Genomic DNA, 13852 nt, shown 5'->3' with positions numbered 1-13852 from the left:
AGTTACAAACCCTCATAGTTTGATTAAACCATGTCTTAACTTGCACAATATAAAAGCACATGATCTACTGCGTTTTACATTGTAAGGAGAAGGTATTCATTTCAACTAGAACATAAACAAAGAATAAATAAAATCTTCTATTATGAAAGGTTCTCATATTTCAAAGCATCCAAGTTTAAATCAACATTTATAACTACTACAACAAAAGAAGCAATATGCTTCACTACTCTAACAACAGTAAACTGTAAACAGTAAACCTGAACAAAAATGATAACGGTGATGGGAAGCATTGGTTCCAGCAAAATCTAAGGATGAAAGTTGTAATTTGTCATGTATTTTCAGCGTCTGAAGAGAAATATGAAAGAAGATGGAAGGTTGGGAAGAAGAAAGAGGTAGAGATAAACAGACAGGAGAGAGATAGTTGACGTGGAATTTTATTTTGTTTACTTTAAGCCACATCAACTTTCATTTTTTGATTAATGGAAAAAATCATAAAAGTCCAAAGCTCGTGTATTTATGTTCAAAAATAAAATTTAATGAAAAATCAGAAAATTGTGAAAGTTTTGTATTTACAGGCAAATAATCCTTCATTTTACAGTTAGATACAATTTCACTTTGTATTTAATTATCTTAATATTATCTATGAAGTAATCAAATTATTTGATGATTATAATTACCATTGTCGGTTTGTGTTAAAATGACAACACCTAAAGTGACACTGTTACACCACATATATAACAATATTATAAACGCTACACAGCAATATTATAAACGCTACACAACAATCTATAGATTGTTGTATAGCGTGTTGGATATTGCTGGCAGAAAAAAAAATTGTTGTATACTGTGTTGCATATTGCTAGCCGTGTTTTTTACCCTTTTTTGTCACATGACAGCTTATTATTCGTCCACATGTACAAACGATTGGCTAGGAATGATGGTATAATGTTATTTTAAGAGGTGATGGCACCCGAACACTCCCCTACCATTGCCTGTCATAAATATGCAAAAATTATCACTGTAAAAAAGAAATTCCCGAAATTATTGATTTAAAAAATAGTACTCCATCTGTCCCCAAAGAATATGCACTTTGGGTTTGGCACAGATTTTAATACAAAATTGGTAAAGTAAAAGAGAGGTAGTGAGAAAAAGTAAATAAAGTATTGTTAGTGAAGACTGAGTCTTATCTCATTAGAGATAAAGTGTTTCCTGTTGGAATCTATGTGTTATGACAAATAGGGCAATTGTGATCGAGAAACAAAAGAACGTAAATAGACACAGAATTTACGTGGTTCACCAACGTTGTGTTGGCTACGTCTACGGGCAAAAACGGAGAACAAATTGTATTATGACTGCGATTTTCAGATACAGATTATGTGCTCTACTCCCATATATATAGGCACACATTAGACAAACTGGGCCTAGGAAACATTATCCTATCCCAATTAGGAAACCTAATCCTATACAAATTCAAGGCATACTAACAAATCTCCACCTTGACTTGAATTCTCCCTTGCAGACGCATCATCATAACACCAGACGAACAAACTTCTCCATTCTTGCCTCAGATTTTCCCTCCACGGGCAACTAACAGCTCATGACATTAAGCAAGTCCAAACAATGTTGGAACTTGCTCTGCGGGACTGACTTGGTGAACATATCAGCAGGATTATCAGCAGTACCTACTTTCTTCACCTCAATTCTCTTCTATCTCTTAGAAAATGATACCTCACATCAATATGCTTAGTCCTTTCATGATGGACTTGATCCTTGGCTAAACAAATAGCGCTCTGACTGTCACAGAACACAACAGCTTGATCTTGATGTAAACCAAGATCACCAACTAGCCCTTGCAACCATATTCCCTCTTTAGCAGCTTCTGTCAATGCCATATACTCTGCTTCAGTAGTAGACAAAGTAACTGCAGCCTGCAAAGTTGCTTTCCAACTAACAACAGAACCACTAAGAGTGAAAACATAACCGGTCATAGATCTTCTACTATCGACATCTCCAGCGTAGTCAGAATCAGAATAACCAGTCACTAAACAGTGAGTATCACCTCCATAAATGAGACCAACATCAGACGTACCTCTCAAGTAACGAAAAATCCTCTTCACAGCCTGCCAGTGCTCCTTTCCAGGATTTCCCATGAACCTGCTAACAACGCTGACAGCATGCGCTATATCTGGCCTAGTACAGACCATGGCGTACATCAAACTCCCTACTGCATTAGAGTACGGGACTCGAGACATGTACTCCTCCTCAACTTCGGATTTCGATGCAAGATCAGATGACAAATGAATGTTTGTGGCACTTGGAGTATCAATAGCCTTAGATGCAGACATGCCAAATCTTGACAAAATTTTCTCAATGTAGCTCTTCTGTGACAGAGAAAGCTTTTTCTTTTCTCTATCTCTAGAAATCTCCATGCCCAGAATTTTCTTCACAACACCCAAATCCTTCATATCAAACTCAGCACTAAGCTGAGCTTTCAACTTCTGTACTTCAGACTTCGACTTCGCAGCTATGAGCATATCATCCACATATAGAACAAGATAGACCATAGAACCATCGTCAGCTTTGTTGTGATAGACACAACAATCATACGGACTCCTGCTGAATCCCAGCTTGATCATGTAACTGTCAAACCACTTATACCACTGCCTCGGAGACTGCTTTAGTCCATACAAGGACTTCTTCAACTTGCACACATAATCCTCCTTGCCCGGAACCACAAATCCCTCTGGCTGAGTCATGTAGATATCCTCCTCAAGCAATCTGTGTAAGAAAGCCGTCTTCACATCTAGTTGCTCAAGCTCCAAATCATAATGTGCAACTATCACAAGTAACACTCTGATGGAAGTGTGTCTGACCACTGGTGAGAATATCTCATTATAGTCAACCCCCTCCTTTTGCGTGAACCCTCTTGCAACTAGACGAGCCTTGTATCTAATGCCCTCATCTGGTGTAGTGCCTTCCTTCTTCTTGAAAATCCATTTGCAAGTGACAATCTTTCTCCCCTTAGGCCGTGGAACCAATTCCCAAGTCAGGTTCTTCAAAAGTGATTCTATCTCTTCTTGCATTGCAGCGAGCCACTTGGCACGCTCATTACCTGAAATAGCTTCCTTGTAGGTAGGTGGTTCATCTGCCGAAGGCTCATCTTCGACCTTATTGGCAACCTGCAATGCATATGCCATCATATCCTCAAAACCATATCTCAACGGAGGCTTCACATTTGTCCTCCTAGCTCTGTCAATAGCAATGCTTCTCTGACGAGCTTGTGGATGAACATCCGAACTAGAAGTATCGGCGGCTTCAGCAGTAGTGTGTTGATCTTCTCCACCTTGGAGTTGTGATTCACTCACATCGTGAGTGACTTGCAGCTCCACCTGTTCATCAACACCATCCAAATCCTCTGTAGCAATAGACTTCACAGTAGAGTTGAGCATAGAATTTTCATCAAATACCACATTCCGACTGAGAATAATTCTACCTTCTGAAGAAGACTAAATTATGTACCCCTTAACTCCATCTCCATAACCAACAAATACTCCCTTCTTAGCTCTTGGCTCCAATTTACCTTCACTCACATGATAGTAAACAGTACTCCCAAAAACTCTCAACATAGAGTAATCTGCAGGTGAATCAGACCATACCTCGTACGGTGTCTTGCAGTCAATGCTAGTGTGAGGTCCACGGTTGATCAGATAACAAGCCGTGTTTACTGCCTCTGCCCAAAACTTCCTAGTCAAACCGGATTGGAAGAGCATGCATCTTGTTCTCTCCAACAACGTCTGATTCATGCGTTCTGCCACACCATTCTGTTGTGGTGTATGTCTAACGGTGTGATGGCGAATGATCCCTTCACTCCTACAAAACTCATCGAACTCAGACGAACAAAATTCCAGACCATTATCTGTTCTCAATCGCTTGATCTTCTTCCCAGTCTGGTTTTCAATTAGAGTCTTCCACTCTTTGAACTTCTTGAATGCCTCACCTTTATGCTTCATCATAAACACCCAAGTCATTCTCGAGTAGTCATCAATCATCGACACAAAATACTTGTGTCCTCCAATAGACTCAACACGTGAGGGACCCCAACAATCCATATGAATGTAGTCAAGTGTCCCCTTCGTTCGATGAACACCCTTCTTTGGAAACTTGCTGCGATGAAGCTTCCCCAACACACAGTGTTCGTAGAAATCAAGTTTCTGCACCTTATGGCCCAAAAGAAAATCACGATTCGACATGATTCTCATGCCACGTTCTCCCATATGACCGAGCCTCATATGCCACAGCTTGGTCATATCCTTGGTTGCAACTTCGGATGATGCAATATCAGCAGAATTTGCTACGATGGAACCTCTCAGAACATACAAGGTACCCCGTTTCAAAGCTGTCAGAACCACCTTCGAACCTTTCAAAATACGCATTACTCCACCTTCACCTTTGAAACTGAACCCCTTACTATCAAATGTACTCAGGGATATCAGATTCTTCGTCATCTGTGGAACATGCCTAACATCGTTCAAGGTGCAGAAGACCCCATCATGAGTCATAATCCTGATTGAGCCGATGCCAACCACCTTGCAGACAGCACTGTTGGCCATGGTAACATTGCCTCCATCTATCTGCTCATAAGTGTTGAAATACTCCCTGTGAGGACAGAGATGATATGACGCTCCAGAATCCAAAATCCACACATCATTACAGTGTGGCTGTTCATCCGCAACCAAGGCCAATTCTTCTTCCGAATTTGTGTCATTAGCTTCTGCCACAGTCGCAGAACCGTTAGCATCTTCCTTCTTGCCCAATTTCTTCTTTATCCTTGGACAATCAGCCTTCCAATGCCCTGGTTCTTTACAATATCTGCAGATGTCATCTGGCTTAGGGCCTTTAGGACCTTTTGAACCTTTTGAGTTCTGCTTCTTCTGTCCGAATTTCTTCTGTCCTTTACCCGTAACAGATAATCTCGATGGCAGATCTTCTGTGGCTGAACTCGTTGCCTGTTGACGATCCTCTCTGATGTGGAGAGCAGATCGAACATCCTCCAACTTCGCCCAAAGAGCAGCAGCCGTCTCCTGATCCGCAACTTCGATGATAACATCGTCAGACAGGCTCAATATGATGGTCGAGTGGGCCTTTTCGTCTAGGGTTGTCCACTCCTTATCATCCTCCGTAGCATTCTTTGTTTTGAGCGGCTCCCACAAACCCTGCTGCTTCAGCAGAGATCGCATCTTGATCTGCCATAAACCAAAACTATTTCTCCCGGTGAATTTGTCAACCTTCACATCCAGAGCAGACATCTCGATTTACCGGACAAAACCCTCACAGCGGAATTCAAAACCCTAGTTCGAAAACCAATGCTCTAGATACCAGTTTGTTATGACAAATAGGACAATTGTGAATCGAGAAACAAAAGAACGTAAATAGACACAGAATTTACGTGGTTCACCAACGTTATGTTGGCTACGTCCAAGGACAAAAACGGAGAACAAATTGTATTATGACTGCGATTTTCAGATACAGATTATGTGCTCTACTCCCATATATATAGGCACACATTAGACAAACTGGGCCTAGGAAACATAATCATATCCCAATTAGGAAACCTAATCCTATACAAATTCAAGGCATACTAACACTATGGTCGGTCAATGAACTTTGACCAATTATAATTTCAACGAGATATTTAATTTTTGTGAAATTAAATAATATAGTGTCGATCTACGTTCGGAGTAGATGACCGTGGTATATTTATTTTCTCAAATCCGATTCCCGGTGAGTGAGAAATAATGGATTAAAGTTGTGCAAAATTGCAAATTTAATGAGCTATGAGAGAAGCTTAGGGAATAATTAAGAGAGTTAATTATCCCACATTGGAAGTTACAACCTTATTAAACTAGTATTTAATAAGAAGGATTATTACATGTAATAATTATAGTGGACTAAGATGGGCTGTAAGAGTCCACACGCGCGCACACGCGCGCGCTGCCCGCCCCGCCGCGAGCCTCGAGCCCGAGCCCGAGCCCGCGCCCGTGCCCGTGTCCTTGGACTTGGACTTGGACTTGGCAATTGGTCTTTGGGCTGTTCTTTGGGCCTGGTCGTGGGCTTGGTGCTTGGGCCTAGTTGCGGGCTTGGCTCAAGTCTAGTGGGTCTAGTTCTTTAGTATGACGCGATAAGCCAACGTGGCTGACACGTGATAGTCCACGTCGTGAACGAATCTAGAAGCTTCTAGACTCAGCCTCTCTAGCTCTGAGCGTGTAACGGCTCGTAACGCCCGAACATTACAGCTCGTAACCGACGACCGTTGCGGTCTGGCATTGATGACAGCCATCAAGGCTGCGTTAACCCCTACAGTGGACTGAGCCTATAAATAGGCTAGCCATTCTAGCATTATCTACATAACTTGATAGTCCACGTCGTGAACGAATCTAGAAGCTTCTAGACTCAGCCTCTCTAGCTCTGAGCGTGTAACGGCTCGTAACGCCCGAACGTTACAGCTCGTAACCGACGACCGTTACAGTCTGGCATAGATGACAGCCATCAAGGCTGCGTTGACCCCTACAGTGGACTGAGCCTATAAATAGGCTAGCCATTCTAGCATTCTCTACACAGAAAACTAGAATCCACTCTGTATCATACACTCTCTCCTCCCTCTGCATTGTTCTTCTGTCGAAGCTCTGCCCTCTCCTCCATCCAGTTCGCCGGAGCTCTGTTGATAGCGGTGCTGCTTCACCAGAGACGCAGCCGTTTTATCTTTGGGGACGAAACGCCAATCCGAAGAGCACTACTGGGGCGTATCTCGTCTTGCGGAAAGAGGCCTCCTCGACTCGGCTATTTCCTTTTCAGTTTATTTGTTTCGAATCTTCTTTGTAATTTCGATTCAGTTATCTCTTTGTATTCCTTCTTGTAAGTCCAGAAACCAACATTTCCAAAATTAGAAAATGTATATTCTTGTGGGACGAACTAAAAAAGAAATAGTGCATATTCTTGTGGGATGGTGGGAGTAAAGTACTAAAATAGAAGTTTCCAAAATTTGATATTCAGTCAACGTATTTGATAATGTATAAGAACATTATAAAATGTCAAATATAACGTCGAAATTGTCAAAACTGGCATTTAATTTAAAAATTGGTTTTATTCCATACTATCTTGTGGCTGTGGGTGACCTCTTCATCTCCGACGCGAATTGTATTTTTTAATTTTCAAACTTAGCGTTATAGCTCATATAGGCTTCCACTTGATTTCTCACATATTGAAAAGTTGAAAGGAAGTTTACCATAATACCCTCTCAAAGTCGTAGTTGAGAACTTTCCAACTTATAGAATTGTGGATCATACATTCTAGAAATTAAATCAGAACAAAACTGGATTTCAAATTTCAATTAATTCAACATGATGATGCGAATCTTTTTTTCAATACTAAGAATAAATGACATCGCAAATACGCACTTAAACGACTTGGCCTGAAGTTGGATACTGGGTGTGGAGGTGATAGTTTTTTTTAAAAAATTTAATTATAATTATACTGTAACATTCTTGATATCAGGAGGCTTAAAATTAATCACGTGACATTTTTTATAGGTTAAGTAAGGTATTTTTCCATTACTAATAATTTGGGATTTAAAGTGTGTTTATATTCAACTTTTTCTAATAAAAAGGAAGCAATTTACAGCGATAATTTTATTTCAATAGAATATCTTCATCCATATAAATTAGTGTATATTTGATGGTGCATGTCTGCCAACCTCGAGTTTATAATTTATTTAAGCATTAATATATGCATTAAGAAAAGTTCTGGATTATACAAAATGGCACGAAATGTAAATCCCTAGTATCTTGAATCCTTCTTAAGACTTCGTATTTAGGTAAAGCAACACTACAAATTCAAACCTAAAAAAGTCAGCATTTTCAACTATTAGAATCAATCATCTCAAAAACACACAAACACATATATTTTCATAACTAACTTACTATATAAATCCACAATGCTCCAACCTCAAATCACAAATCAAAACATGGATTCCCATATCTCTCTCTCACTCCTAACCCTCTCTCTCTCACTTTTGCTCCAAACCACACTCTCCCTCGACCCCCTTTTCACCATATGCCCCACCTCCCAAAACTACACCGCAAACACCCCTTACTCCACAAACCTCAAGACCACCCTCGGCCAGCTCTACCTCAAGACTCCTCCAACGGGCTTCGGCCAGGCCGTCTCTGGCCTGCCCGGAGCCCGGGTCTACGGCCTCGCCCTCTGCCGCGGCGACGTCTCTGCCAAAGACTGCGCCGCGTGCGTGGCAGAGGCCGGGCCAGCGGCCCAGAGCCGCTGTCCCAGCAACAAGGCAGCAGTTGTTTGGTATGACAACTGCTACCTCAAGTACTCGGACAGCGACTTCTTTGGCAAAATCGACGACCAAAACAGATTCTACATGTGGAATCTGAGGAACGTGAGCGGTGATGAGTTCAGCCAGAAAACGAGGGATTTGCTGAGCGAGGTGGGGGGAGAGGCGTCGGAGTCGAAGAAGATGTTTGCGAGTGGGGAAGTGGATTTTGATGGGATTGGGAATGGGAAGATTTATGGGATGGCTCAATGTAGTAGAGATTTGTCAAAGGCTGATTGCAAGAAATGTTTGGATGATGCTGTGGGGGAGTTGCCTTTGTGTTGTGAGGGGAGGGAAGGTGGTAGGGTTGTTGGTGGGAGTTGTAACATAAGATATGAAATCTACCCTTTTCTCAATCTTTGAGGCTTTTATACCTCATCTCATCTTTAGCTAGCTAGCATGGAATCAGAGGTGATATGTTTGATTATTAATGTATTTTAGCAGATATACTCATATACATGCTCTAGCTAGTGCGGAATAAGATATGATATGTTTGATTATTAGATTGTTTTTTAGCAGATAGCTAGTGGCATTAATCTCGTGTTTGATTTGATAAGTTAGTAATTGTGTTCAGCATAATACTATTGTTTACTAGTAAAATTTAATGTTAAATTACATGTAACAAAACTTTTTCTGTTAAATTAATACATCAAGTAGCAACGAAAGACATCATCATTTATCAAGTTATTTTGGCAAATAAAATCTGAAATATTTTAAGATATCTAAATATACATACCAAACAAATATCTCAATTAATTATTTATACTACTCCTTCCGAAAATAATGTACAAATTCAATAATTTAAAACCAACGTTCATAAAATCAGTATGATTTAGACTTTTAGTAGAAACAAAAATTCAATTCTGTGAGTTGCAATTATTGGATAAAAATATAATCAGAATATTAAAAAAAGGCGTTGTCAAATTAATAAGCAACAAAGGAATAAAAAGAGCAGAATCATGAATAGTTCATGGATTAGGCGGAGTCGCCGAGATCACTGCAGGAGGAGGAGGAGGCGGAGGCGGGGACAACTCTGGAACACTAGGACTCGGATTATCAGACAATGCCGGTGATAAATCTGGAAAACTAGGAGACAATGTTGGAGTCGGCGGAACTCTGACTCTGCGGCGGCGGATTGAAGACGATTGGAGCGGTGTCCGTGCACGAATCGGAGTTGCATTTTTTACGAATTCCGTGATGCCTGAGCAGCGTGTGTGAGGACGAGAATCGCCACCATGAAGACGAAGATCTGACGTAGCACATTTTTCTTAATTTATGAGTTGATAGAAATGGAATGTATGTTTGTGTATCTACTTGTTTTCTTCAATTCAGTTGATTTTATAGTGTGATCACCAAATTTCTATACAGTTTTTTTATTGAATTTAAATAAAAATTGCGTATGGTTTAGATACTCGTGAGGACAAAGGATAGATGAGTAGGCAAATTTAAGTGGAGATGATGTTTGTTTGCAAAATATTAGTAACAGATTCATGTTGAAATCAACTACATTCCTTTTTAGTTTTTATCTCGGATTATCATTAACTTTGACTAATAACTACACAAATAAAAAATTCAGTTTTTATTTTGCTTTTAAATTGAATAGAATTATCACGACTGACATTGAAATTAATTATTGGGTAAATATGAGTACGTGCTTGATCGTGAATTTTGCGGGGGGTGCAGAAATTTTTGACGATGTACTCATTTTTTAGGTGCTGAAAGTTTTATTGACCAGACAAAATGAATGTTGATAAATGATGATTGATTGTGAATCTATGATGCGCTTATTATATTCATTTGATTATTTAAGTAATTTTAAGTGGAGATCTAGTGTTTGTTCGCATTAATTTAAAATTGATTTCTATAGTAGTACTACTCCTACTATTTTCATTAACTACCAATATTCCAGTAGTGTTGATAGTTTCACCACACAAAGGAAATGAGTTGACTATTTTTCACTTCATGGGATTATATCACACGATTCAACTTGGGGCATGCTTCTTTCCTTTTTCTCCTCATACCAATCCAACATAATAGTGGAACTATAGAAAACTTTACATTTTCAACTCATGAAAAGAATGAGCCAAAAACGCATCTGGCATCCATTTCCTATATTTCCTACTACAATTTTACAAAAAAACATGAAAATAAAATAAGCCTTTCCACTTTGCCAATGAACTCATAAAGTGGGGATAGATTAATAAAATCTTACAAATGTGCAGACTTCAAATTGCACCAAATTTACAAAGAATCATTTCATCTCAAATTCTCAAAAAAAAAAATATCTCTAGAATCTAATAACATCAAGAATCACAATATTGGACAAATTCTTGATGTTTCAAGTCATGGAAAGCAATCCTGTGTACATTGTGTAAAGAAAAAAGGTAAGCAAAGTAATACACTACATCTAGGGATGTCAATTGGGCTAACCCGCTCGGGTTCGGGCCAACCCACTCGGATTGTCGGGCTATTTGAGTGCGGGTTATTCGGGCTGTGGATTTTTCAGGTTATAAATTTTTAGCCATAACCCTAACTCTTCGGGTTTCGAGCTAACTCACGGGCTATTCAGGTCAGAAGTGATCTTATTTGTTACTTTCTATCCAATTCAATATTCTAACTTGTAAAAAAAACAGATTGTCGTAAAGTGAAGTATTATCAAAGTGATCAAGAGAAGGAAAATAATAGCTACTGAAAATTGAAACAAAATACATAAACATATCGTTCAATTAGTAGCACGTGTGAATCTGAATACAATTAAATGACAATTAAATGGAAATCATGCATTTCAAAAGGAGTTAAATAACGCTCTTAATTGTACCCGAAAAATAAATTCTAAGAAGTTAAAAAATATAGTATAGATAATAGTATGTCAAAAAATAAATTCTATGGAGTTTAATGTGATTATGTGAGTACATATTATGATATTATTATAGTCTATATTTCATTTAACCTAATTTTTAATTTGAGAAAGAAGTCATAATTACCATATATAGGTTCATATGCCATATATATTTCATATATATAAGTATATAAACCCAAAATTTGATAATATTTTTTTAAATGCTCAACCCATGGGCTAACCCGCAACCCACCCGGGCCAGCCCGCATAACCCGCCGACCCAAACGGGTCAGCCCGTGTAGCCTGGTTATGTATTTGGGTTCCAATTTTCCGGCCCTAACCCTATGATTTTACCGGGTTATTTGGGTCGACCCGCGGGTTTTCAGGCTAGATTGACATCCCTAACTATATCAATTCAAATTCATCTGTAAAAAAACTAACATTTCAAAGTAAGTAAAGTAACAAATCAAGGATGAGAACCAAACCCAACTTCAACGGCCGTATTAAAATAGATTCAAAATAAAATTTCCAAAACTCTTCCAGAAGGGGAAAAGCAAATAGAAAAGGCACAACCTGCAGATTAGGTTAAAGATCTGCAAAATATGAGGAGTGTTTGGCAACTAAACCAGAATACTAATCGAGAGATCTCACCAATCACCATTATGAATAAACCGGGATAAGGCTTGAAGCATTCAAGCCAGTTTTCTGGCAACGAGCTAAACACTAAGGGGCGTTTACTTTCACGATTGATGAGATACAGGATTGAGTATTTTTATCCTCAACACTAGGATTTCTTCAATCATACTCTTTCAATGCTACATAAAAATCAAGAGGATATTCCAAAGTATACCCATCCATCTTATTAAACAACAGATTACCAATACGATTTTTATCAATCTAGGCTACTAGTCATAACTAAACGCATCCTATGTCTATCAGCTTCATAGAATTCTCAAGGTTTCTTGACAGAACATTAGGAATACTAGTTTTCTTGAATTAATAGAAAACTGAACTTATGAAATTCAGCTCACCAAGCTACCTAAGAATCTTGCTTCAATCCATGAACACAACCTAACAATCAATATACTTAATTTTTCATTATGCACACACAAAGAAGCTAGAATCTTAATGCAATCTCAATCAACATAATTACTTTCCTAAGCAATATTCAAAGGGGATTAAAGTGGCAAAGTGATTCAATTTTACAAAGAACGATTGATTCATCACTTTTCATATAATTAAGGCATTTCGATTTTCAAATGTGAAAGATAAGACAACAAACAACAATTTACAGAAAGAATTGATTAAAAAAAAAGTAGAGAAGAGAGTTTCAGTAGCTAACTCTCAACTTCCATAACGATTCTAGTCCTCCCCTCCCCGGCCAAAACCACGCTCTCGGCATCGATGAACCGCGATTTCCGGAACAATTTCACAATCTCCGCCACCTCCTCCGCGCCGCACTCCGCCACGGCCACCACGCAGACGCCGCCGCGCCTAACCGTCCGCTCAATCTGCGCCACGTACCTAGCCGGGAAGAGAGCCAGATCCAGATACGCGCCAAACCCTAGATCGAAAATCCCATCGAAAAACGGCAGATTGTGCGGATCCGCGCGGCTCACCAGCGGCGGCGACTCCACCAGCTCCACCCCCGTCACGTCATCCACGCCGGCGTCCCTGAGGGCGCGGACCGCGTGCCCCGGACCGGCGGAGACGACCAGGACATGCGAGTGGTTCGCGATGTGGTTTCGCGATCGGAGGGTTTCGAAGAAGGAGGCGTAGGAGGCGACGGCGACGGCCCAGGCCTTGGTGGACCAGATGCGGCGGTTGCGCTTCTCGACGGTGGTGTAGGCGCGGGGTTTGAAATCGCAGGTCGATTTGGGGAATCGCATGTGCGGCTTCGGGTTCGGATCGGACGGATCGAAGCAGGTCCGCGGTGTTTGGATTGAAAGAAGGAGGAGCAGCAGCGTGGCGACGATTACGGCGGCGATAGAGATTCGATTGAGGAGTCTCTGAACGTGCTTCTCCATTGATGGATTAGCTGAAATCGGAGATGGAGCTTCAATGCACTATACGTCGCCGTTTCGGATTTTAGGCTATACGTCATCGTTTGAGGATTTCAGGCTACAGTCGTCTTAAGTTATGTTTATTATTTTGTTGAGAATATCACTTTTATCAAATTTAGGGATCCACAATGCTTACCAAATATTCAGTCCTTCTTAGCCAAGTAATTCCATTTTTCAGCTATCAATATGTCAACGTTTTTTCTATTTCAACCACAACATTTGCAATGGAATCTTCATATTCATTTTCAGCCTCAACTAGAATTATTTAAAAATATAAACAAACGATTAACCTAATTAAATTTAATTTCATATAATTAAAATAAAAAATTATAAAATTTACATTAAATTAAAGTGATACACCTAATATCATGAAACTTTCTAAAAGTTGGATTTTTTCCATGAACTTTGAAATTGGCAAATAATATCATGAACTTTACTCCAAGTTTGTTATTTCCCAGCGGTAAAAAAATTGCGGCTATATTCATAATAGATTAAAGAACAAATTTAGAGAGTGTGCTTCAAGAAAAACTATTCTCAAATATTGAAAATCTTGAAACTCTCGAA

The 13852-nt window shown here is 39.6% G+C and overlaps 2 protein-coding genes across 2 annotated transcripts; one reads left to right on the top strand and one right to left on the bottom strand.

The window, feature by feature from the left end:
* Nucleotides 1-7997: 7997 nt before the first annotated feature.
* LOC125196968 (antimicrobial ginkbilobin-2-like protein) lies at nucleotides 7998-8886 on the top strand. Its single transcript, XM_048095642.2, has one exon. It carries the CDS (start codon nucleotides 8021-8023, stop codon nucleotides 8747-8749), a length of 729 nt encoding a protein of 242 aa, XP_047951599.1. The 5' UTR covers nucleotides 7998-8020; the 3' UTR covers nucleotides 8750-8886.
* A 3539-nt stretch (nucleotides 8887-12425) lies between these two features.
* On the bottom strand, nucleotides 12426-13402 carry LOC125195256 (uncharacterized). Its single transcript, XM_048093433.2, has one exon. It carries the CDS (start codon nucleotides 13250-13252, stop codon nucleotides 12563-12565), a length of 690 nt encoding a protein of 229 aa, XP_047949390.1. The 5' UTR covers nucleotides 13253-13402; the 3' UTR covers nucleotides 12426-12562.
* Between the last annotated feature and the right edge of the window lie 450 nt (nucleotides 13403-13852).

This window comes from Salvia hispanica, chromosome 4 (assembly GCF_029641045.1).
Source record: "Salvia hispanica isolate PSC_SH4W2 chromosome 4, Shi_PSC_v1, whole genome shotgun sequence".
Lineage (NCBI taxonomy): Eukaryota > Viridiplantae > Streptophyta > Magnoliopsida > Lamiales > Lamiaceae > Salvia > Salvia hispanica.
This window is presented reverse-complemented; position numbering and strand designations above follow the sequence as displayed.